Source organism: Salminus brasiliensis, chromosome 23, assembly GCF_030463535.1.
Source record: "Salminus brasiliensis chromosome 23, fSalBra1.hap2, whole genome shotgun sequence".
NCBI lineage: Eukaryota > Metazoa > Chordata > Actinopteri > Characiformes > Bryconidae > Salminus > Salminus brasiliensis.
In genome coordinates, this window is record NC_132900.1 from 2104648 (window position 1) to 2131957 (window position 27310).

General features: G+C 38.0%; 1 protein-coding gene across 11 annotated transcripts in view; it reads left to right on the forward strand.

Moving 5' to 3' along the window:
- Positions 1-1463: 1463 nt before the first annotated feature.
- st3gal3b (ST3 beta-galactoside alpha-2,3-sialyltransferase 3b) overlaps positions 1464-27310 on the forward strand; it is an 86887-nt gene continuing 61040 nt past the window's right edge. For 2 of the 11 annotated variants that reach the window (XM_072669257.1, XM_072669258.1), the window contains exons 1-2: positions 9309-9576; positions 19891-20038. In XM_072669257.1, coding sequence (XP_072525358.1) covers positions 19930-20038 — 109 coding nt within the window. In that variant the 5' untranslated portion in view covers positions 9309-9576; positions 19891-19929. Of the gene's footprint in view, positions 1603-3149; positions 3382-9304; positions 9577-17005; positions 17094-19890; positions 20039-20925; positions 25453-27310 lie in introns of those variants that run through there. The other 9 variants (XM_072669254.1, XM_072669253.1, XM_072669263.1 and 6 more) reach the window with 9 other exon arrangements.

Genomic DNA, 27310 nt, shown 5'->3' on the forward strand with positions numbered 1-27310 from the left:
ACACTCATGTGTAAGTGCTGCCATAAAACCTCATAATTCTTTACTCTATTATTTATGCTTAATATTCTTTATATTAATGTTATTACTGTTATATATTTTATTATAGTTTTGCATACTGTCACAGTAGCCTGTCTTAAAATGCAGAGTGTGGGTGTTTTACTGTCTTCTGTAAAGCTGTGCCGTTTTCCCAGGACAGCACTAACAGCACTGTTTGTCTCATTCATTCAGTTTGGATTTCTTCATGAGGATGAAAAAGAAAAGGGAGCCTGGTGTAAAACAGGGGAGTGTGGCAGGACAGCAATCTGCCCAGGAGTTAAGGAGCCGTTTCCTGGCACTGTGGAAAAACATCAGCACTTCTCCATTCTTCACCAACAGCTCATACACCACAGGCCAGCTGAAACACCAGGACTGCCCATAAAACCAGGCGCTGGGCACAGAGGGAGACTCAGCAGCCTGAGTGTCGGCTACTGCTGTACGGGACTGAAGCGTACAGAGTTTACACCATCAGAGCTCCGAACTTAGCAATCAATAGGAACCTCTGACCATGTTCTGATCATCTGCAGCTGCTTCTAATTCTACACATTTGAAGGAGTAATAAATGTGTGTGTGTGTGTGTGTGTGTGTGTGGGGGGGGGGGTTCACTTTATGGACAAAAGTATTGGGACACCTCTGTTAATCACTGAATTCAGGAGTCACGTTCAGCCACTGGTGTATAAAATCCAGTCCCTAGCCCATCAGTGAAAGAACGGGAGGTTCTGAAGAGCTCACTGAACTCCAGCGTGGTTCTGGATGTAATAGGAGACACCGCTGCACCAACAACAACAAGTCAGCTGGTGAAATCTCCTCCCTCCTAGATCTTCCTCCATCAGCTGTGAGTGGTGTTATTATTGAAGAGTGGAAGAGTTTAGGAGGAACAGCTCACAGAGAGCAGCTCAGTGTCCACTGAGTGTCTGTCAGACCACGTAAAGGTACAGAGCGGGGTCAGGGCCGAGTGCTGAGCTCAGTGCAGAGTGCAGAAAAGCCTCCAACTGACTCAGTAACTGCAGCAGAGCTCCAGACCTGCTGCTGGTAGATAGGTGTCCCAATACTTTTGTCCAAATATATCCATCTCTCTCTCTCTAATATATATATATATACATATATAAATATGATTCCTATGTCTATATATCTTATTAAACCTGTATGTATTTCTATTTTTTTTATATTGTATACACACACACACACACACACACTGAATACAGGACTAGATGTGTGTTTGTTGTACCTGATGACTACATACACCTGCATGTACGACTAGAAATATGCAAACCCATGGAATAGTTGCTCAGCGTAAGTGGTATGAGATATAAGTGATATGGTTGTTGCTAGGTGGTTTCTATGGTATTCTAGGTGGTTTCCAGGTTGTTTTCCAGTGTACTTGTGTCACTATGACCTCTGCAAATTACAGAACCGCTGTTAATACAAGAAGGAAACGCGGGGCGGAAGAAGGCGTCCGGCGACAGAGATCTGAGTTATAAGAGGCAGAGAGAGACAGAAGGCAGCCTGAGAAGACGAGCAGCTAAAGATAAGAAACCTCAGAACCATCACAGCCAATAAGATCAGGTAGGCAGTGAAGCTTCTTCAGATCTATTACATAGAATGATGAGATAATCTGGTACAGAGGCACACATACAGACATCAACTACTGTACTGTTTGACTGCGTAGCTATGTCTATATATTATTACTATATTATCCTATTACATCTGTTTATATTTCTATTTTACTTTATTTTTATTTTAATACACACACTATTCACACCCATATCGACAGTTCTGTACTGAACTATTTACATCTCTACAAATAAACAGAATTAAATGAATTTTTAAATCATATAATATTTCAATTTCAGTGTTTATTTGAAAGAATGTAAATCTGATTCACTGTAAACCGCGCCAGATGTGTTATCTATTTCTGTCCACAGAATCCATTTCAGCAAGAATCTCATTTTTTTAGCCTCTTAAAAGACAAATAAAATTGCTGTTAGAGCGAAGCCACAGTTCAGACTTTGCTCTCTGCTCTAAATGAGTAGAAAGTCAATATTTCTTTAAAATGTCACCTGATTTACTTTAGACCCCCAAAAAAATCAATCTTCCAAAAGTTCAGTTCTGTTTGTACCGAGAAACAGACTTATCATGCTGATAGTGGCTGACGGACGTCATCATTTCATACACAGGTCGTTTTTCACAAAATAAAGAAAGCTGTGGCTTGTTTTTTACAGAGCTGTGAGGACAGGTTTAATATAATCCAACTGTATCCAAGTTTTACAATATCCATTATGAATTGTTCAGTATCTACTATAAATTATTCAGTATCTGATATGAATTATTTAGTATCTACTATTTATCATTTAGTATCTGATATGAATTATTCAGTATTCACTGTAAATTTTTCACTATCTGCTATAAAATGTTCAATATTTACTATAGATTATTTCAGTACTTTGTATAAGTTATTCAGTACCCACTATGTATTATTTGATATCGAATATAAATTATTCAGCATGTACTGTAGATTATTCAGTACCTAGAATGTATTATTCATTATAACTTATCAATTATTCTGTATCCACTATGAAGTATTTAGTATGCACTATGAATTATTAAGTATCTACCATAAGTAATTCAGTATCTGATATGAATTGTTCAGTATCTACTATTAATAATTTAGTATCTGATGTGAATTATTCAGTATCTACTATTAATTATTTAGTATATACTATTAATTATTCAGTATCTGATATGAATTATTCAGTATCTACCATTAATTAAGCAGTATATACGCTTAACTATTCAGTATCTGATATACATTATTCAGTATCTACTATTAATTATTCAAAATCTAATATGAGGTATTCAGTATCTGATATGAATAGTTCAGTATACCTTTTTCAGTATGACCTATCAATTATTCAGTATTTACCATGATTTATTCAGTATATCTGATATTAATTATTTATGATCATGTGTGAATTATTCAGTATCTGGTGTGAATTATTCAGTACCTAGAATTAGTTATTTGTTATGACTTATTAATTATTCAGTATTGTTATTATTATCTTTATTAAGCTCTAAACTGAGCACAAAACACACCACCTTCTCATCCTCTACAGCTTAACCGAGTGAGAGTGGAGGAGCTGTGTGGAGTCAGCTGAGATCAGACAGGCCTTCTTTGACAAGCTAGGAAGGAAAGAAGGGGGAGGTGTCGAAAACTGGTCAAGGCCTTTCCCAGGACCCTCCGATTAGAGCAGAGCTCTGTGTTCGCTGGAAGAACTCTGGGTTGAGTCAGCCGAGTGGATTAGCTGGGTTTAACCACTCTGTGTTGGTCACTGCTTTACCCAACGTGTGAGTTTGTAGGGTCTTTTTGCTTTACCCAGGACTGGGTTGCCAAATAATGCGGGCTGCAAATAGACCTGAACCAGTTTCTTGGTCTTTAGAAGCCTTAAAGTAATAATTTGGCTGTTTTTCAGCCTGGTCTCAGTCCGCTTCAGCACCCACCCACTGACTTCCCCTGTGGGCTTTCCCACTGGGTTTGCTTCTCCACCAACAGTTTCCATTAAATGTCACAAATTACTTATTACTTGGCTTTAACCAAGTCAGCAGCCATTATATATGGTATAAGTTCACTATTCATTAAGTGATAGTTATCATCTACTAACTGATGAAGTACTTTGTAATTAGTATTTAGTATCGGAGTACACTGTTAGTATTGTTTCTCCTCAGTTAAGACCTGATTTACTCCGTGTCGGTGCTCTAACCGCTGCTTATTACTAAACTGATCTATTCCACTTATATAAACAAGTAAGATGAGAATATTTAATTACTTACACTGATCAGCCATAACAATAGTACCACATCCCTAAAATTGAGTTGGTCACCCCAATGCCGCCACAACCGATCTCAACTATTAATTATTCAATATCTACTATTAATTATTCAATATCTGATCTGAATTATTCAATATCTGATCTGAATTATTCAGTACCTACTATTAATTATTCAGTATCTGATCTGAATTATTCAGTATCTGATCTGAATTATTCAATATCTACTATTAATTATTCAATATCTACTATTAATTATTCAATATCTGATCTGAATTATTCGGTATTTGATCTGAATTATTCAATATCTGATCTGAATTATTCAGTACCTACTATTAATTATTCTGTATCTGATCTGAATTATTCAATATCACCCCACAAGACCTGCCTGATGTTCTGGAGATGTTCTGGAGATGTTCTGACCGAGTCTAGAACATCACAGTCCGGTTCTTCTTGTCAAAGTATCTCAGATTCTTACGCTTGTCCATTTTATTTCTCCTGCTTCATCACCTTCATCACCTTCAAGAGCTGACTGACTGTTCACTCGCTGCCTAATATGTAGCTCCACCTCTTGACAGAAGTCACTGTAGATAAAGATAATCACATGAATTATTTCATTGACTGATTTATGATCATCTAGGGACACAACAATAACATTTCCATTAAGATGCCAGTCTCCGGACTTCTGTTAGGAACACAGAGTCGTATTTCACAGCTCGTTTAAAGGTAGTAGGCAGTGATTAATGGAGAAAATGGAAAGGCAGCAGCGGGGCAGCTGAAGGGTAGTGGTCAGTAAAGGCTGAGCGCTGTTTTCCACACAAGATTAAACAACCGAGGAAAAAGATTAAGATCATCCATTGTAGCCAGAGCACAGCGGAAATTAACCTCCACGTTTATCCCATCCGTGGCAGTAAACACACACACACACACATATTAGCGACTAGGGACAGTGAGCACACACACCTGGATCAGTGGTCAGACACTTTAGGGGATCAAACCCCTGACCCTCTGATACCAAGCTGACTTCTCTGAACAGTAGGATGAGGGACAGGTTAGGACCAGGGGCGCACACAGAATTTTGAAGGGGCACAGCTTGCTTAAAAATATTACTAGTTTATTATTATTATTATTATTATTATTATTAGTATTATTATTATTATTATTATTATTATTATTATTATTAGTAGTAGTAGTGTTATCATTATTATTATTATTATTATTTATTATTATTATTATTATTATTATTAGTAGTAGTAGTAGTAGTAGTAGTATTATCATTATTATTATTATTATTATTATTATTATTATTATTATATTAGTCATCTTACTGTCATGCATGTGAACTAAAGCTAGAACTTATTAGCCATATCAGCTTTATCACAACGCTAATTTCACAAGTTTATGTTATCAATGCCCCGTTACAGCTAGCACAAATTTTATTCAGGATAAAATGAAGACTTATAGTTGGGCGCGTGCCGAACGTCCCCTGAACACGACCAAAACACAGTTACTACTTAGTTACTAAGCGGCGCAACCATCTAAAGGTCTGCTCCATAATGAGGAGGTTTAGCTCTGTACATGGTGATGCCACGGCCATCCGTGAGTGGGCTTCTATTAGTGACACCTTAGCACCCACCTAGAATCCACTTAGTGACACTATAACATGCACCTGGAACACCTTAGCAAGCGCCATGAAAGAAAACATAGTGTTATATACCTTAGCAACCACCATAGCATGTGTAGAAATGTGTCTCTAAAGGGATTTGGCTTGTTTACATTTACAACATCAATTATTAATGTAAATTGGCGAAGGGGTGACCAGGGATGACCAGGGGTGACCAGGGATGACCAGGGGTGACCAAGGGTGACCACAGGAGGCCAGGGGAGGTCAGGGGGTGACCAGGATTCATTAAAACTTTTGAAGAATCTTAAGATAAAAGCTAATAAGCTGATGAGAATGTTCCTAAATGCAGTTCTCCAAAAATCTCAAATATTCTCTTAGTTTTAATTACTTATATATATAATATGTATATTTTTATTTGAATATTTTTTTTGCAGCTTATCCTAAATAATTAAATGATTACATTTTTTTCTTATTTTTTTCTTAAGTGAAAAGTTAATAAGGAAAATTTCCTAATAAAAAAACTGAAGAATTAGAATTTGTCCTAACTTTTAAACTAACCTCTGGCATCTAAAATATATTTATTCTTAGGAATGATTGGTAAATAAGATCTAATGTTCTTAAGCGCAATTTTCAAAATAACAATAATTTACAAATTGACTTTTAAAACTAAAAGGATGCACTAAAAATTCAGACTGAATCTGGGGTTGGATTCACAAATGTTTTCTTAAAAAAACTATCAAGGATCTCCAGATTAACACTTAAGAAGTTTGAGAATGTTCTTAAATACAATTCTCCAAAAAACGTTATCAAATATTCTCTTCATTTTTAAAATATTAAGAATTTCTTTTAAGATACTCAGCATTGTTTATAGTGTGCTGCATTTCTGCATTTTATACTGCATTCCACTGCTTATAAACAATATAAACAATAAAAAATAGCTTTATTTATTTAAATTTTCCAATATTTAGTTAAATCTGTGCAGTCTGGAACAAAATGACAGAAAAACAGATGCAAACAAAACTAATCAGTCAGACATTTTCAGTAAACAAGAGCTGTGAGTGAATTTTCCTTATTTAAACTCTAACAGTCCTGTAAAATCAGTCTCCACCTTTAATCCTGTGAACTTGGACAGTAATTTCTGTATTTCGACTATTTAAACTGATCAGGTGGGTGCTGAAGCAAATGTCTAGTTGCCTTTATTTTAGGTCTACTCTGGGTAAATAAGTTAAATGAATTAAACTAAATTAAAAAAAAATTCTAAATGTATATATTTAAACATATGTACTCTAATTCAATTGATCTGCAATATGTGTGCAATAACTCTGGTGCAATTATATCCCATACTTATTATCTCAGGTATTAACACTATGCTACTTTACTATATTCATATAATTTATAAAAATATTATAATAGTTCTTTATGAAGCCAAAAGTTGGTTCTTCTATGGCATCTCTCAAAGAACCCTTTGTAGCACCTTTATTTATAAGAGTGGGAGGTCCTGGACAGGTGGTGCAGATGGAGACTGGATTGAAAAGCCTTGCTGCAGGTCCAAAAGAGCATGTGCTGGGGGGCTGGACCTGAGTGTATTCAGTTACTGCAGGTACTGGCCATACACACACTGCTCCTGCTCTGCTCTCCAGGTTCAAATGGAAAACGGAGATTCAGGGTTGAGTTACTGAGCTGATTTAATATTTATCGATCTGCTTTGACAGATACAAGCAGACGCTGGACGGAGCCTTTTGAGCAAATGATCAGGTAATAGAAGGGGAGTGGAGGGGTTCTGCTGCTGTAACGGTGGAGAACGTGGCTGGTTCCACATAAAAGTCAGGAAACTATAAATACAAACATGCATCATAAAATCTGACCTTCAAAACGGCCAAGCCGGAAATGTTACAACTGGAAATTTGGATTTATGGATTTGTCAGATGATTCTATGCAGGGTTCTGGGACTATACAGAACCGGACACAACCTAAAAGCTCTAAAATGTTTCCCACTAGGCAGAAGAACCATTTAACCATTCACCGTTTTCTCTCCTAATTTAAATGAAAGAAATAATGCTTAATTGGTTAATGCAGAATATAAGCTACACTACAAACAGCCAATAAGAATGTCTTAAAGAGTGTCTTAAAAAAATCTTAAGACAATAATTAAGACTTAAGACGAATATTAAAGAACATTGTTTCGGAGAATTGCATTTAACAATTTCTTAATTTTTTGTTGGAATTTGTTTATTTAGGAAAGCAGTGACAGTGCCACATTTACAAAAATACTATAATTAACGTAGATTAAACAGAATTAAATAAAAAAAATCTAGGTTTTATATGCTACAATATGCTATGTAAATCGCATATATATATATATATATATATATATATATAATGAGAGAGAGAGAGAGAATGCTATGAGTGGAATGCTATGTATTAAATAATGTGTGTATGTATGTATGTATGTGTGTGTGTGTGTGTGTGTATATATATATACGTACATACATTATATAATACATATAATACATAGCATTCACTCCCCAGTCCCCAAATTCAGTCCCCTCCATTACAATCCATATAATAAATGGGTGGGGTTCAACTGATGTAGGTTATAACAGTTTAGCCCTGCCTATTTTCAGCCTGGATACAATCAAACTGGAGGATATGTAATTAAATAGTTGAACAGGGGGCCAGTGGCTCATGAAAAGGAGCATTCATTGCAGTGAAGCTGGTTAGATTATGAGTGTATTTAAGCCGTGCATGTGACAAGCAGGATGAATAGGAGACTTTGCTTTGGCTAGAGGGCCAACTACTTAACACTGAATAGCAGGCTAAGTCTGAAATATCTAACCAGCAGTAACTCAGCACAGGCTCTCCCACTTCAGCAATACATCACAGTCTAACACTGAACAGGGCTGAAACTGTACTATAGTGAAGGTATGGTACTGTATCCCAATCTAACTCAATTAAAGAGCTGAAACTGTACTATAGTGAAAGTATGGTACTGTACCCCAATCTAACTCAATTAAAGAGCTGAAACTGTACTATAGTGAAAGTATGGTACTGTATCTCAATCTAACTCAATTAAAGAGCTGACACTGTACTATAGTGAAAGTATGGTACTGTATCCCAATCTAACTCAATTAAAGAGCTGAAACTGTACTATAGTGAAAGTATGGTACTGTATCTCAATCTAACTCAATTAAAGAGCTGAAACTGTACTATAATATAGAAAATATAGTACTGTATCTTAATCTAACTCTATTAAAAGAGCTGAAACTGTACTATAGTGAAAGTATGGTACTGTATCCCAATCTAACTCAATTAAAGAGCTGAAACTGTACTATAGTAAAAGTATGGTACTGTACCCCAATCTAACTCAATTAAAGAGCTGAAACTGTACTATAGTGAAAGTATGGTACTGTATCTCAATCTAACTCAATTAAAGAGCTGAAACTGTACTATAGTGAAAGTATGGTACTGTATCCCAATCTAACTCAATTAAAGAGCTGAAACTGTACTATAGTGAAAGTATGGTACTGTATCTCAATTTAACTCAATTAAACAGCTGAAACTGTACTATAATATAGAAAGTATGGTACTGTATCTCAATTTAACTCAATTAAACAGCTGAAACTGTACTATAATATAGAAAGTATGGTACTGTATCTCAATCTAACTCAATTAAAGAGCTGAAACTGTACTATAGTGAAAGTATGGTACTGTATCTCAATTTAACTCAATTAAACAGCTGAAACTGTACTATAATATAGAAAGTATGGTCCTGTATCTCAATCTAACTCAATTAAATATTGATAAACGGTACTATAGTGCCTGTATGGGTAGAGTATGTGTGTATTTAAGCCAGGCATGTGACTGGTGGAATAGAGGGCCACCTACAGTATGAGGGAATGGCAGGCCGAGTCAGAGATATCTAACTAGCAGTAACTCAGCACAGGCTCTCCCTCCAGCTGCAGCTAGTCCCGTTATCTCACAGGGTTTGGCTTAAAGAGGGAGACAAATGGACGCTGTTGAAGGAGGAGGGATAACCATGCCGTTGATCTAATTCTTTTCCTCATCTTGGAGGGCTGAAGACGGAGAAGACAGGTAAAAGAACCGGAGAAAATATGCCGTAATGCTGAAACGCTGCTTATGTGGATGTAACGTAGCTGCTGCCCGTTTCCTCCCAACATTTCTCACTGGCTAGTTAGTTATAGCCTGCTGTTTACACCTCTGGCACTTCTAGCTCGGATGTCAGCACCCTGGGTCACCCTGGTCGTGTATGCCCGTGTTTTTAAGCCGAACTTGAGCTCAGTCTGTGTGTTTTTAAGGCAGGGATTCGTTCAGGTTGGGGCTGAGCTAGCTGGCTAACTGAGTAGCCCAACTCATAGTTTCCCACGACGTTGGGGAAAAGGAGGGGGTCGCTGGCCTCGTCTCCTTCCTGGATTTGGAGCGTAATTACGTGGACGGGAAAGCTCGGACCGACTCCGAACCCGGACCATCGCTTCGAGCTGGATTCCAGCTTTAAATTGATACCGGTTTCGAGATTTTCGAGATTGCGGTTCTGGAGATGGGGAGGGACAAAGTTGGGCAAAATTACGCCCGCCCGAGGGGCGACCTAGGCGGGCTTGCAGACAGAGCGGATCCCGCGCCCTGGGTGTCCTGGTTCTAGTGGCAGATTACAGAAAGTCCAAATTCCAGAGAAAACGTTAATAAAGGGATTTCAGTAATCGATATATAGGTAGTTAAGATAACTCGTCATGTTTTTAATCGTGTTGAAATATCAACAGATAGCAAAATATGTGCTGTTTTTGTGTTTTTGTCTGATAAATGTGTGGAAGCCGTTAGATGGGGAGTGCTAGCTAACTTAGCTATTAGCTGACAGAGATTTAAGAAACTAGCTGATGTTTAATGTTTCTTTTAATTTACGAGCAGAAGTTAAAACTAAGTGTAATTGATCAAAATAAGCAAATTAGTCTGTTTGTGTTGGAGATTTATTTCCTAAAACAAGCTGAAGCAGCTCTAAAGTAGCTCTAACTGCAGGAGATTGTGTTTAAGTTAGCCTGACTTTGACTTAGACATAATTTAAGATTAACAGTAATTTTTTTAACAGTAAAATTAATTAATTTTAAACCCAATCTAACTCAATTAAAGAGCTGAAACTGTACTATAGTAAAAGTATGGTACTGTATCCCAATCTAACTCAATTAAAGAGCTGAAACTGTACTATAGTGAAAGTATGGTACTGTATCTCAATCTAACTCAATTAAAAGAGCTGAAACTGTACTATAGTGAAAGTATGGTACTGTATCCTAATCTAACTCAATTAAAGAGCTGAAACTGTACTATAGTGAAAGTATGGTACTGTATCCTAATCTAACTCAATTAAAAGAGCTGAAACTGTACTATAGTATAGAAAGTATGGTACCGTATCCCAATCTAACTCAATTAAAAGAGCTGAAACTGTACTATAGTGAAAGTATGGTACTGTATCCTAATCTAACTCAATTAAAGAGCTGAAACTGTACTATAGTAAAAGTATGGTACTGTATCTCAATCTAACTCAATTAAAAGAGCTGAAACTGTACTATAGTGAAAGTATGGTACTGTATCCTAATCTAACTCAATTAAAAGAGCTGAAACTGTACTATAGTATAGAAAGTATGGTACCGTATCCCAATCTAACTCAAACAGCTGAAACTGTACTATAGTGAAAGTATGGTACTGTATCCCAATCTAACTCAATTAAAGAGCAGAAACTGTACTATAGTGAAAGTATGGTACTGTATGTCAATCTAACTCAATTAAAGAGCTGAAACTGTACTATAGTGAAAGTATGGTACTGTATCCCAATCTAACTCAATTAAAGAGCTGACACTGTACTATAGTGAAAGTATGGTACTGTATCCCAATCTAACTCAATTAAAGAGCTGAAACTGTACTATAGTGAAAGTGTGGTACTGTATCCCAATCTAACTCAATTAAAGAGCAGAAACTGTACTATAGTGAAAGTATGGTACTGTATCCCAATCTAACTCAATTAAAGAGCTGAAACTGTACTATAGTGAAAGTATAGTACTGTATCCCAATCTAACTCAATTAAAGAGCAGAAACTGTACTATAGTGAAAGTATGGTACTGTATCCCAATCTAACTCAATTAAAGAGCTGAAACTGTACTATAGTGAAAGTATGGTACTGTATCCCAATCTAACTCAATTAAAGAGCTGAAACTGTACTATAGTGAAAGTATGGTACTGTATCTTAATCTAACTCAATTAAAGAGCTGAAACTGTACTATAGTAAAAGTATGGTACTGTATCCCAATCTAACTCAATTAAAGAGCTGAAACTGTACTATAGTGAAAGTATGGTACTGTATCCCAATCTAACTCAATTAAAGAGCTGAAACTGTACTATAGTGAAAGTATGGTACTGTATCCCAATCTAACTCAATTAAAGAGCTGAAACTGTACTATAATAAAAGTATAGTGAGTCTTTTAGTTGATTAAAACATTACTGTAGATTTTTTTCTCAGTGCATGGGACAAATATTATCTAACCTACTAATATTAGAAAGCTAATTGGTTACTCTGGCCAAAGCAGTGGTCAGCTGCAGCGCTGGAATAAGCAGCTTTTAGAAGTGTTAAGTGTCTCTAGGTTTAAAGATTGCAGTTTTAAAGCTACTTTATGTAACGTTTTTGGATGCAAATACAGAGTTTATTAAGTACACAACAGTGAAGAAAGGGGAGCCACAGTCCAAAAGCCAGAGTAGGCTGTAGGGGCCAAGAGAAGCAGCAGTTTTTATAGGCTCTGAATGAATATCTGAATGATCAGATATTAGTACACCCTCTAGCTATGTCACTGATACAGTGACTTAAAGTAATGTCCTATGATAATCAATACTTAATGCAATTGCCCTCAGAAGGCTGGGAGTAGAGCTGGGCAATATGATGATATTTTATGGTATCGTGATAAATTGTGTTATGGTGATAACAGTAAGCTTCTCTAATCATATGGAGGAGACTGTTAGTGCTTAATAAACACTGATCAGCTGCAGGTTTCATTACTAACAGTGTAATTAGACTGAAGGGTTAATTAGATGCAGAGCAGCAGATGTTGAGTATAAATCACTGTATTCAGTACAGGAGAGGATCTGAACAGTAGTTTATAAGAATCTGCAGCTACTGATGTGTTTAGTCTGTGATTACATGTATCGTGATAAATATTGTGTATCGCAAAAAGTCTTTAAATATCGTATAACAGTATTTTTACTATAAGGAAATTATCGTGATAGCACGGAGGGGAAATAAATTCACTGTAAAAGCCCGGATATCTGGGACCGGATATCTATCAGGTTTCAATATCACTTATGAAAGTGGCTCAGATCGGAACTGAAAATGTCAGATTCAGTGTATTTTTGCTGTTCAGCAGAGTGTATTTGCCCAGTAATTGATGCCTAGTCTGCCATGGGTGGATACCCATTAAAGTACATCAACCACACACAGTCCATTGAGGTCCTCTGAGGTCAGTTTATGATATTTATGTGTGTCTATGAGCCAAAAATAGTCGATACATTACGTTTACCCAAACTCCCTTTATCCACAAGCTAGTTCTGTTACTGTGCCTTTAAGACTAATATACTGTTCAGCCTTTTATGAGCATGTGGGAGAGTTCTGCATTAAAAAAATGGTAATTAGACATGTTAATTAAGGTGTAATAAAGTGCAGTATCAACATAAGACTAGACTAGACCACATGTAGCATGCATGTGGACATTACCTGGACTTTGTACTGGGGGGCTGACAGAATGAAGGTAAAGGTGCACGTATCTGTTACTGTACAGTGAAATGTGTCCTCTGTGGTAGTGAACACACACACACACACACACACACACACACACACACACACACACACACACACACACACACACACTAGTGATCTAGGGGCAGTGAGCACACACACAGCCAGAGCGGTGGGCAGCCAACTCCAGCTCCCAGGGAGCAGAGAGGGTGAAGGGCCTTGCTCAAGGGCCCAACAGTGGCAGCTTGTCAAGCCTGGGTATCGAACCCACAACCCTGTCATCAGTAGCCCAGAGCTCTAACCGCTGAGCCGCCACAGTACCAGGTAATGTCCGGTACACCTGATTCACACATACAGCTCTGGGTTCTGGGTGACCTTGCAGGTCTGAACATTTTGCTGAAGGATTATCAAAAATAACATATGAACAGACTGTACAGATGATTACCTACTGCAGACTTACTGAGAAATGCCTTGTCATACGTTCACAGGGCTCTTTTCGAAATTCAGCTGTCAGTGTCTGCATGAAGAAGCCACACTTGCAGTTGGCGTTCAGATCGATGTGCTCTCTCATTTCCTAGTTGTGCAAGACCCCACTCACCTGACCCAACACACTGTCAGCAAGGCTTAATCAGCGCTGACATTCGGCCACAGCGGGTTGTAAAGCTATTACATTTACATTTAAGAAATTTAACAGACCCTACAAAAGTGCTTTGCTATTTTCCCAAGAAGAACCTCAGCTAGTATAAATAGACTAAAAATTCAGAGATCCTCTAATCTTAGACTCTACTAAACACAAGTCAATATGGAGACCCTAGTACTCTTCTCTTCGCCTGAGTACTCTCAGAAGAGGAGGGTCTTCAGTCTGGGTTTGAGGACAGCGAGCGTTGGACACACACACACGTGCAATTAAGAGTCAATTTTCAATTATCTGTAAATAATCTGTAAATAATATTGTTATTGCTTTTCCTTATTTGATTTTTTTTTACTTCTATTATTTATATTGTGTATATAGTGGTAATTTATCTACGTTTTTGCATCTGAGTGTCTTGCTATCTCTCTTCTGCTGCTGTGACACTGAGAATTTCCCCACTGTGGGACTAAAAAAGGGTTATCTTATCTTATCTTATATATATTATTTACTCTTACTCTGCATCTCTGGCTGCTTTCAGACAGTGCTGCCCGTAACTCCTGCACCATTTAAGGTGGAACGGCAAATTCCAGTTAGAAGCTGTAGAATAACTCCAGACATTTACATTTGCATTTATGGCATTTAGCAGACGCTCTTATCCAGAGCGACTTACAAAGAGCTTTGCTATTTACCCAAGAAAAAACCTTAGCTAGTTAGAATAGACTAATAATTCAAAAGAAACCTCTAAGCTTAGACATTACTAAACACAAGACAATAAGGCGACCATAGTACTCTATTCGTCCAAGTACTCTCGGAAGAGGTGGGTCTTCAGTTTGCGTTAGAAGACCGCGAGTGACTCGTTAGTTTAGTGTTCTTCTTGCTTGTACACATCTGATCTGACTTCCTCAGCTCCTACTGAGTCCTTCATGAGGTACAGGCGCAAGTGTCTGAGCAGGAAAACACTCGAATCTGCCAGCGAAAGAAGTCTAGCAGCAGGATTAAGAAGCACTGGTCTGAGCGCGGTTAATCTGTCTGGTATTCATTCCGAGCAGTGGTCTAACTTTTTTTATTCCATGCTGGGAAGAACACGGACGCTCAGCCTTATCAGGCTTCTGTTATTTTTGGTCCAGTTGCTTAAAACAAATATGTCGTAATGGTGTGGCCCTAATCAGGCCTTGACTTTCTGGAGGAAGGTTGCACAAGCATGTGATTAGATGGTGTAAAGCGATGTGGATAAAGTCGTCACTACTGAAGGAAGATGCAGATGTTATGAATGATGCATTGTGGGCCCATAGTGCTGGTGTACCGTACCAGAGCTTTAGGGAACCCTCCCATGTAGCGCCACCCTGCTGGTGTTCAGTTAGACACTGGAGATCATCTGCTGGTGCACAGTTTGTGCTCATCATCCTCTAGACCTTCATCAGTGGTTCGCTTCTAGTCTTGTATGGGTGGCCCCCAGCAACACCACCTTTTACACTCATGCCAGAACCACAAACTGTGGTGGGCTGGGTCTGAGGTCGATTATTTTTCATGTACATACAGGATCTGTGGATATGCAGTTCTGAAATGGAGACATTGGGACTAAACTCAGAAATAGAACTTAATTTTTACTTATCATTTATTAATAATTCAGTAACACAAATAAAAAGATCTAGTCCATAATATCTGGTGGTTTTTAGCATAACTTTAATTATAGTGTTGCACTGATACCGAGACTGTATTGGTATCGGAGCCGATACTGGCACTTACACACAGTATCGGTATCGGCAATAGAGAGCACCGATACCATGAAGCTGACTGATGCAGTAAATTTTGGTTTGCATATTTTGGCTTGACTTTTAATGGAATTTTTAGCACCTTTTCTGTCAATGTGGTCTTTTTTTTGGTTCTAAAACCAAAAATTTAAGAGTTTAAGCAGCTTGTTTTAAAGCCACACACTGAAGTTTAGTATCTTTTTACATAGAGACGTGTTCTCGTAATGAAATGTGAATTTTTAGTTTTGCTGAGGGTACATACGTTCAGTTTAGTCTGTTCTTTCTTTATTCCGTATTGGCCTCTGTTCAGGTGTTTCCGATATTCTGGCCTTTTTGCATCTTGTTCCAACTCATGAGATTATGGTGGATCAGACGAGGGCGGTCTGTGTCTGCGCTGTTGGACAGTTGTAGGATGTGTGTCATGTGTAGGGTACACACCGCAGGCTGTACTGAATACCTCAGGGGGGCGCTATTCAACAACAAGGTTTCAACACTAACTAGTTTTGCATTTTTCTTGTTGTACCGAATTCGAACAGAACCATTAGGTCCAAACCGCATCGGCACCATGCTGCCTAATGCCAGGCGTAAACTATAGAGGGGTATGTATAAAGCCCCCAGCATTGGATTGGAGCTCCAACCAGTACTTTTGGGACGAGTTGGGGAGCTGAGAGGGAAGGGAAGGATGAATACAATCAAATTCTCACAGCAGTGCTTCTCTAAAATCTAGTAGAAAGTCTTCTTCTCTGGACAGTAGAGACAGTTACTCCAACAAAAGCAGGATCAACTCTTTTTTTTTTTTTTTTTCCCCTTGATTTCAGAAGAAACAATGAATGAGCGGGTGTCCCAATATTTTTGTCCAAACAATGTGTATATGAGTAGTATGTAAATGGTTGCTTTTAATGTTTAAGTTCTTCCTCTATTATAATATAATATAATATAATAATATATATATATATATATATATATATATATATATATATATATATATATATATATACACACACACACACACCTTTTTATTTATGGCAGGTGAAGAGAATAACCTTGATGATGTGGTTCCAGATGCTTCTGTCAAGGGGTGGATATATTAGGTTCTTGAAGGTGATGAAAAATGAGCAAGCTTAAAAGTCTGAGCCACTTTGACAAGAACCAGACTGTTCTAGACGAGTCAGACTGGGTCAGAACATCTCCAAAACATCAGCCAGGTCCTGTGGGGTGTTCCCGGTATACCAGAAGTGCTCCAAGGAAGGACAACCGGTGATCCGGCCACAGGATAATGGGTGCCCAAGGCTCACTGATTGATGCTCTAGAGGCCCCGCCCACCTCACACCTTACGGGGCTGCTTCTAACATTAAGCTTGGTGACAGATTCCACAGCGGGACACCTTCAGGGGTTATATCTGTGCCTGCATCTATTACATGTTTCCATACAGCCCTAAAAATGAGTCAGTATACACTATATAAAAGGTCAAAAGTATATGGACACATGCTCACTGCTCAAGTTGGGTTGCGTTGATTAGAAGGGGTGTCCACAAACATTTGGACATTTAGTGTAGCTACTTAAACCATCTGGTAAAGTGATTTTTATTCAGCCTCGTGTTCACGGCATCTAATTAACCCAGTCTAATTACACTGTTAGTAATGAATCCTGCAGCTGATCAGTGTTTATTAAGCACTAACAGTCTCCTCCAGATGCTTAGGAAAGAAAGACTCGTCAGTCGATATGCAGAAGATGAAAAAGGAGGACCTGGAGAGGAGTGCAGGCCATGTTCTCAGTTATGCAAATGTGCTTTGAGGCTGTAAAGCAGATAGGGATGTCCCAATCAAGGTTTTTCACCTCCCTAGTCCGGGTCCAGGTAGGGAGGATACGTCTGGATGGTCTTTCTCCCCAGCTTGACTAAGGCAGGCAGTACCACTGAGGGCAAACGCCTCTCATTAGCTGGAAGTTCTGACCTTTCTGATAACTCTGGAGTCATGCTAACCCTGTCCGGGTCGAGCAAACATTTGGAAGAGCTGAGCAGATGGAGAGAGAGTAGGAGACTGGGCAGTTGAATGAACTTTAAAAGTATGTGGAGGACCGAAAGCCCGGTTTAATTAATTGACGGGTTATGAGACCGTGCATGGCCCTCTGGACCTCAGGGGTTCTGAGAACTTACAAATATGTCTGTAACTGTAGCTGATTTCTGTTAAACACTTTAAGAACTAAGCCAGCAGTTGGTCATCTGGACATACACACCATATGTCCAAATGTTTGCGGACACCCCGTCTGATGAATGCGATCAGCTTAAACCTATACAGTGTTGATACATTTCTTGCTCTTGGCCTCCCCCAACAGTCGGGAAGTGGAAGCGTTACTCAGAGTTTTGGCCTCAAACTATTTTTTTCAGGACAATATATCGTCCCAGAAATGGTATGATAATAATAATTACAATATAATAGCATAATAATGCAATAACACTTATATGCTTATAATTAAGAGTATTCAGATGTTGGAGACACGTGTTAAGTCTATACCCTCCTGGTGTTGGGATCATTGCTAGTTCTAGGCTGGGTTATGAAGGGTGGGTTAATCGGCGGTACTAAACTAGGAGAAAAAGAGGGGAAATGACAAAACAAACAAAATAAAAAAAGAAAACAAAAAACAAGGGTGAATATGAAATCCTTAATAATAACAATAATAATAATAATAAAGCAATGATAATAATAATATTATAAGAATAATGATGATAATAATAACAGTGCTAATAATAATAAAATAAAAATAATAACAATGCTAATAATAAGAAATAAGAATCACAATCATAATAATGAAATTGTGATAATAAGGATAAGAATAAAATGATAATAATAACAATGATAACAAAGAATAAAAGAATAAAAGAAGAATAATCACGATAATACTAATAAAATGATAATAATGATAATAAAATAATAATAATAATAATAATAATAAAACACAAATAATAATAATGATAATAATACAGCAATAATGATAGTAATATAATAATAATGATGATGATAATAATAACAGTGAAAATAATAAAATAAGAATAACAGTGACAATAAGAATAAACATACAATAGCAGTGATGATAATAATAAATATCAAATGAATAATTTGATAGCACATTTCATAGATGATGTGCTGCTTAGAAGCTTAAAGCAATAAAAACGAGGACTACAAACTAAAAAGTAAAGAACAAACAAGCGTACGATTTAACAAGAAAAAGAGAAAAATGGTAGTAATAAAAAATAAGATCAATAATTAAAAGTTTTAGTTTAAGAAAAGTAAATGAGTATAAATGGAAATTTCGTGGTCAGGCCGGCGAGAACCTGGTGGCTGCCAGTAAACAGAGCACAGTTGTGTGTGTGGGAGAAAACAGCCGGTGTGATTATCATCGGCCGTGACCTCAGTCAGTGTGCTGTCTTCTGAGCACCTGGTCGGCCTGTATGAGTCACTCTGCTGCTAAACTACCCATTATCACAGACCGCACAGCCAGCAAATCAACACCTTACTGTCAGATAGTTAATGACTGTAACCCTAAACCACACATTAGCACTTTCACTCCTACTGCACATTATATTCAGCGACAAGACCATCATCATCATCATCCCCAGCTCATCCCAAAAAGTACTGGATGGAACTCCACCACCATCACTCCAGAGAACACAGTTCTTCCACTGCTCCACAGCTCCTCAATGCTGGGGGGCTTTATACCCCTCTAGCCCACGCTTGGCATTATTAGGCAGCATGGTGCCAATAGGGTCATGATGTTGATCTGCTCCAGAGAGTCCTATTCTATTGGCAGTACTTCTTCTCTACAGGGGCTAGACATCTGTGTCAGCAATGGGTGCAGCTTAAAGTAGCTAAATGCCTTCAGTAGAAGGAGTGTCAGGAAGTCTTGAATGACTTTGAATGTAATTTTGCTTCATTTATTATTAAAATATTAATGTAATGGGAAGATTAGTGACGGCGTGTTGATTAGTGGTCCGCTGGACCGCCTGCAGCCCCATTTTTCTGTCTTTTTTAATGTTCGAGTGCTGACTGTGCAACAGATTTCTCCTCGAGGATAATAAAAATACAGAGAGATAGAAGATGACCTTCCAGATTTGCACCTATCAGCATTTTGGAAGGGGAGCGCTTCACTTAAGGCTCGGCCCCTGTCAGTCGTGGGCGCTCTGGAGGACTCTCAGTTGTTTGGACTCTGTACTGAACTCTGTATTTGTCCTTGTGTTCCTGCAGGAGAAGCACCAGATGATACCATGTGAATGACTGAGGATCATGAAGGCCACACACAAACTGCTGTTTGTTCTGTGTCCCATGCTGGTCCTGGTGTTCATCTACTACTCCTCCGGGAAGCTGCATCTGCGTGTTTGGGGCCAGAAACAACGTGAGTAACCCGGCTCTGACCTCCCGCAGCCGCCAGTGCCGGCAGTGTTGGCGTTTCTTCGCCGGGCTGCTCCTCGGACCGTCAACATGTGTGCATCACTGCTGTTGGTTTAGAGTTCAGTGATTAACTCAGCAGAGCGTCTCTGATGTGATCTCGCTGTCGTACGCTGGACTGAGATCAGGTCAGATGGGTCGGGTCAGGTCAGGTCTGAACAGGTCAGGTTGGGTCAGGTCTGGGCACACAGTCTGTCACAGCGAGGAGTGAATTTATTAGAAATAGACATGCTCTAGGAGATGATCCTGGACCTGAGGAGCGACCCGTGTTCTACACTGGCCACTGTGAAAAGCTGCCCAAACGGCCTGTGGGTCAAACGTTGCCCCTTCAGGAGTGGGTGGTTTTATTGTATTTTTATATCCAGATGCTTGAAGACATTTAAAAAAATTATATACATTAAAAAATAAAAAATACTATGCAAAATTAGTATACATTTTTATATTATTTAAAAAATATGAGTATATAGTATATATTAAATATATAATTATAAATTGTGAATTTCCCCACTGAGGGACTAATAAAGGACTATCTTATATATATTTATATTTAAAAGTACATATAATATACTCTATAAGCATGTATATACTATATATTCTTATATACTATAGTATATATTATATTCAGTATATCACACACTGCACTACATCCACCTGAGACAAGACCATTATTATTATTATTATTATTATTATTATTACGAGTATATAGTATATATAAATATATATTTAGATTTATATTTAAAAGTACATATAATATAATATAAGCATATATATATATATATATATACACACACTCATATACTATAGGATATATTATATTCAGTATATCACACACTGCACTACATCCAATTGAACAAGTTCATTATTATTATTATTATTATTATTATTACTTCTAATATGCTACTATTATGCTGTTTCTATTATTATCATGCCACTCAGCAGTTGGTAAATATTCCTAAATACTGCCAATATCCTCAAAATACTCATAAAAGCATATTTTGATAAATGAATCACAATAACAAAGTATTGTCATACTGCCGACCCCTACCTAACTCACCCCTCTCCCAATAACACGCAGTTCTATACAATCTTTTTTATATAATTTTTAAAATATATTTTAGTGGGTCCACTACAAGCCGTGCTTTACATCGCCCCCAAGACCACACATTTGGACGCTGTTTACTAAATTCTCTTCAGTTACGCTGTTACACCACTAGAGGGAGACAAGCAGCAGCGGATGAGGTTGGAGTCCAGCTGCTGGAGGTGCAGTGGCTCCACATGGGTGAGCTTGGGGCAGTTCAGGCTTAACAGTCTGCTCTTATTCTTTCTGCAGGAGTAAATTAGTAAAAGCGTCTCATATACTGTGTATTATATACACAAATCAGCCATTACATTAATACCACCTGCATTCTGTCAGCTCCACTGATCATACAGGAGTCTGTTATCCTCTCTCTCCTCCTCTCATCCTGTTTGTTCTTCAATGCTCAGGACCCCACAGGACTGACCACCACAGAGCAGACTGTAGTATTGAGGTGGAGGGGCATTCTCAGCACTGCAGTGACACTGATTGACTGACCTGGTGGTGGACGAGTGGATCAGACTTATATATTATACTTATACAGAGTGCTTATAACGGTGGCCTGGACCAGTCTGGACTTATAGACCTACACAGTGCTGCTGTATGGTCAGTGGAGCTGATAGAATGGACAGTGAGTGTAGAAACAGGGTATACACTATACACTAGGACTGGGCGATATGGTAAAAATACTATATCACAATATTTAAAGATTTTTTTCGCGATTTACCTTATTTTTCACGATACATGTAATCAGACTAAACACATCAGTAGCTGCAGATTCTTATAAACTACTATTCAGATCCTCTCCTGTACTGAATACAGTGATTTATACACAACATCTGCTGCTCTTCATCTAATTAACTCCTCCATATTCATAGAAAATAATATTGTTATCACGAAAACAAAATTCATCATCATACGAAAAAATATTCACATATTCGTCATATTGCCCAGCTCTACTATACACTCATTTCAGATCATTCCTGAAATAAATATTCCCTCTTTTTTATGTATTAATGTACGATTATGAAATGATTAATGTTAAATTAATGTTAAATTAATGTATTTAACACTAACTGTATCCAGCAGGGGGAGCTGTGCACTCACTGCTTAGATTGGATCAGGGGGATTAAGGGGAATACAGGTACAGTAATACCTGTACCTGTACAGGAGCCGCTGTAACTGCAGGGTAAAAGAACCCGACCAGGGTAAAATAAGCAGCGATTAAGGATCCACGTGTAAGGACGGCTCACGAGTACACTGATTTTACATGGTTGTGGTTGGTGTGGCGCAACGGATAACACCGCTACCTGCCACTGAGCTGCCACACCATGTGGGAGACTAGGGTTCGATTCCCGGTCTGGGTGGCTATGCTGCGCTACACTAATAAGAGTCCCTGGGCCAGACTCCTAACACTACACTGACCGACCTCTGTAATACGAGTTACCTTGTAAGTCGCTCTGGATAAGAGCGTCAGCTAAATGCTGTAAATGTAAATAAATGTAAATGTACATCAGGTGGTGTTTTATGCAAATGATAATTATAAAACGGATAGTAAATCTGATGCAGATCCATTGTGTAAAATACACTAAATACACTAAATACACTACAGATGGAAACTTCGGAGGTAAACAGTGCCAGGCAAGCAGTTTCCTGTTAGCCTGCTTAGCTCCCCGACTGTACACAGACCGCTGGAGGAACAGTTATCGCCAATATTAATTAATCACAGAGACCATTAATTAGCTTAATTAACTGAAATCTCCCTTTTCTATTGCTCTTAAATTCAGGAGAGAGATACAGGGCTGTAGATCGCCCGGCTAAGCTAATGCTGCTCAGTCTAAAAACACAGCCTGGGCTAACCCTACATTCTCCTATAGAGGAGGAGAGGAGTGTCCCTTCAGGAAGATCAGCAAAATCTGTGTATTTCTACTCAACTAAAATAATGTTAATACATTAATTATGCATTATTTGTACGTTAATAATAATAATAATAATTGTGTGCTAGCTGGACCTACGGCCTCATTGGTGTATAGTGGTGGATAGTTTCTTGTGTTTTTGGCAAATAAATCCAACTTTTAATTAAACACCTGTGTATTTTAATCCTATTTTATTTTATTTATGTTCACCACTGTTTTAATAACAGCAATGAACCGCGTGGACGGTCCAGGAGGCCGCGCGATACTTCATGGGCCGGAGAGTGAGATTCCTCCTGAATATAAACGCAGGATTTCTTGCTTTTTGATCCTTAATTTAATAAAAAGGTTCATTTTAATTCAGTCCCAGGTTTGGGATTTGACGGATGGCTTGGTATTTAGCGCTCGTCAGCAATTCGGTTAATGTTTTTTTCGGTTTTCCAGCTTCATCATCCTGAACTTCTGTGGAAAAAATGCAGCTAGATGAATTATAAACAGTACTTTTCAGCAGCTGTTCCCGGTTTATTTTGGAAAATTACATGAACCTGGGAAGGGTTGCTTTGAACCCGACTCCTGTTATGCAAGCTCTTTTGCTCAAATTGTAAAGATGAATCACAATGGACGGCTTTGAAAGGGTAAGTGGGAAGGAAGCGCAGCCCTTTCGTGATGATAAATAACAAAGAGAGGGCAGAGACTGGCTAATGTGTTTGGCATGCCGGCGGAGGCCGTGCCTTGAAGGATTTCGGCATGTTGACAGAGGGTCATCTCAGTCAGCGTAGGTACTTTCATCTCCGATGCAGCAGAACGTCCACTTTAACGCTCAGTGCTGGGTGTCGCTGAGAATGTCCTCCATACTAATACTGAAAGTTTAACTCTGATACCAACTAGTGATGATATTTATTATCAATATCAGTATTTACCCAAAATATCTTGCATGGATTTGATTGACAGTTTTGCTGTACTGTTGTGTTTAGGCAGTTCGGTCGATACCCAGCTTTAGGTTAACAACAGAATAATGTGCACATTTGGATCAACACAATTTTTGTTTGTTTGTTCTTTCTATGGACAGTTATACACTATATGGACAAAAGTATTGGGACACCTGCTCATTTGTTGGTCTTTCTGACATCAGGTATTAATAAAAAAAATAATAAAGCTTGAAGAAACGGTCTCTGCTGTCCAGAGAAGAAAGCTTTCTGTTAGAATTTGGATAGTAAAGCACTGAAAGAAATAAAAAAAAAAACAATATAGAATGTTTGACCGAATAGCGAACATGTTTTCTAGCAAGTTTTTATATTAATTTGCTATATTTTCACCATTACATCATTTAAATACCATGAATGTATTTTTTCTTGCTTCTCAAAGACAAAATAATTTCAAAACTACAATAAAAAATGACTTATTAAATAGCAATTTAATTTAGGTTAGCATTTTAGCCTCTTTGCAGACGTACCAACACAGCACAGTATGACTTATATTAAATAAATTCTATATATATAAAAATAAAATATATAAATATGATGTAAAATAAATAAGAAATAACAAAGTAAACACATAGTAAACAAATAACACAGCTCAATGCTGGGGGGCTTTATACATACCCCTCTATAGCCCACGCCTGGCATTACGCAGCATGGTGCCAATAGGGTCATGATATTGATCTGCCCCCAGAGTCCTATTTATTCTATTGGCAGTACTTCTTCTCTACAGGGACTAGACATGCTGCATGTGTGTCAGCAATAGGTGCAACTTCAAGTAGCCGAATGCATTGATTAGAAGGGGTGTCCACAAACATTTGGACATATAGTGTATGTATCATTACAATAGCTTACACAGACAGAGTGACCTGCTTTGCACTGCTGATGTTTAACCCTTCTGTTTCACAGATGTAGATGTGGAGCCGACTGCTGTTTCTGTAACAGTTAAACCTAAACCTAAACCTAAAGTGACGACAGGTAGAAACGCCACTGTTCTGCACTAAACCTTCCCCTCTGATGATGGTGGGACATGGTGGAATAATAACAATAACAGTAAATTGTTATTTACTGTATAAAAAAATGCTACTAGTCTGAATCTGGTTTCTTCTAACACCTTCTAACCAATCCTCTCCTGTCCTTCCTGCTAATTCAGGCTAATTCAGGCCAATTCAGGCTAATTCAGGGACTCGTGGAGCCGAGCTTTACTGAGATGCTAATCATTTCATCAGGGCTGCTTATCACGGTGACGGGAGGGGTTGGTATGATTCAGGGCGTCTCAAGTAACTTCCCATGATGCTCTGGTCCAGCTGGTTGGCTGTTGGGTCTAACTGATGGTTTTGTCTTTCAGCACCGGTTTCAGAGGAGATTGTCTCCGTGGGACGAATAGTAGGCTCAGGTACAGGCTATCCTGCCCCACTGCAAAGAAACAGTAGCAGCAGCATTTGTTGGCTTTCTGCTGCTGGAGCTGCTGCTCTCCCTGCATTGCTCCCTGTGTTTGTCCCCCTGAGCAGCACCATCTCACCTGCAGGTCATCTGTGGGAGACTCTCTCTAATCTGCAGCTTCCTCTCTCCTCCCTCCTCCGCCTCCTCCTCTTCAGAGAGGCCTCTGTGGAAGTTGCTCTCAGCTCACACACCCTGTTCCTTCTCTCCTGCTTGTCTTCTCCTTTCTAAGTGCCTGAAATGCTCATAGTGCTGGATCTGGTCAGATCTGAAGATGATGCAGATGAATATGAAACAGCTGATGATACAGCTCTGGAAAAAATTAAGAGACCACTTATTATTTTTTCTTCATTTTGCATCTCTGCGTGTCTGGCAGTCGTTTTATTCCAGGTATTTCATCAGTCAGAGCTGAGTTAGCTGAATTTGCAGACTATGAACGGCATAAAGTCCCAACAGCAGTATAAAAGACTAGTGGAGAGCCGGCCGAGACATGAGAGCTGTGATTGGCCGTCGAGGTTATTATTTCAGCATAGTGATTTCTGAATGCTCTCAGAGTGAATATTAGTACTGTTTAAATCTGAATAATAACTTCTTTACATTATAATTATTATAATCATTTCACTGCATTATTTGAGCAGTTGTCATTTCTGCAAATAAATAAATAAATGCTATAAATAGCAAATATTTTTATTTGGAATTTAAGGGAAATGTTGTCCATGGTTTATGAAATACAACGCAAATGTTAATTTCTCTAAACACACTGCCTGTACATAGTAAAACCAGTGAAACTGATCATTTAGGGTGGTCTCTTAGTTTTTTCCTGAGCTGTATAAAGATATCAGACATCAGAGGAAATTAAAGATAACAGTCTGAAATATTCTGGTAATTTTAATTTTAAATTCTCTTAAAACTCTAAATGCATTGAGGGTGAACCTCATTTACAAGGTAACTGAGGATATTTACTGTGGGTGTATGTATGTATGTATGTATGTATGTATGTATATATATATCCCTCATTCTGTGTATACATACATTCTATATATTCTATTTATTGTTTTATATACCACAGCTTGCACAATAGCCCCCACATTGTTACAGTCATTTCTATTTTGCACTTTTATGTAAATAATAATACTGTATTTTGCATTTCTGGTTGGACGCTAACTGCATTTCTTTGGCTTACCTTTTCATTGTACCTGTACTCTGCACCATGACAATAAAGTTAAATCTGATCTAATCTAATCTAATCTAATACACATAATATATTTGTTGAAAATGAAAAAAGTTTAAAACAATTTTGATAGTACAAAAAGCTAAAGATAAATTATAATAGTTAAATTCAAGAGTAGAAATTAAATTTAAGCAAACCCTGAAATGAATAGTAAAATATTATAAAATGTCAAAGAGCAAAAACATAGGTAATACATAAATTAAGAGTAAAAACATAAAACAAGAACCTTTTAGTTCAGCAGTAACTAAAATTAATAATTAGGAAAAATATAGAATAAGGTTAAATGAACTAAAACAGACGTAATTCCTGTAGAATGTAAACTAAAATGTAATAAAGTTGAGAGTAGAGTAGCAGGCTGAGTGCAGGTGGTTCGAGACTAAGAGTTTGGAGTGATTAAGGAACAGCAGCCAGCCGAGCTTCAGAGTGAAAGCAGTAAATAATAGAGCCTGAACTGCTGAAGTAACCTGGAGCCACATGAAGGTAACCGCTGAAGGTCAATACATCACTGCTGTTCCTCAAAAATCCTGCACTTCCATTTCTGTAGTTTTCACTTTTCTTCATCATGTGATTCTGACAGTTGTTC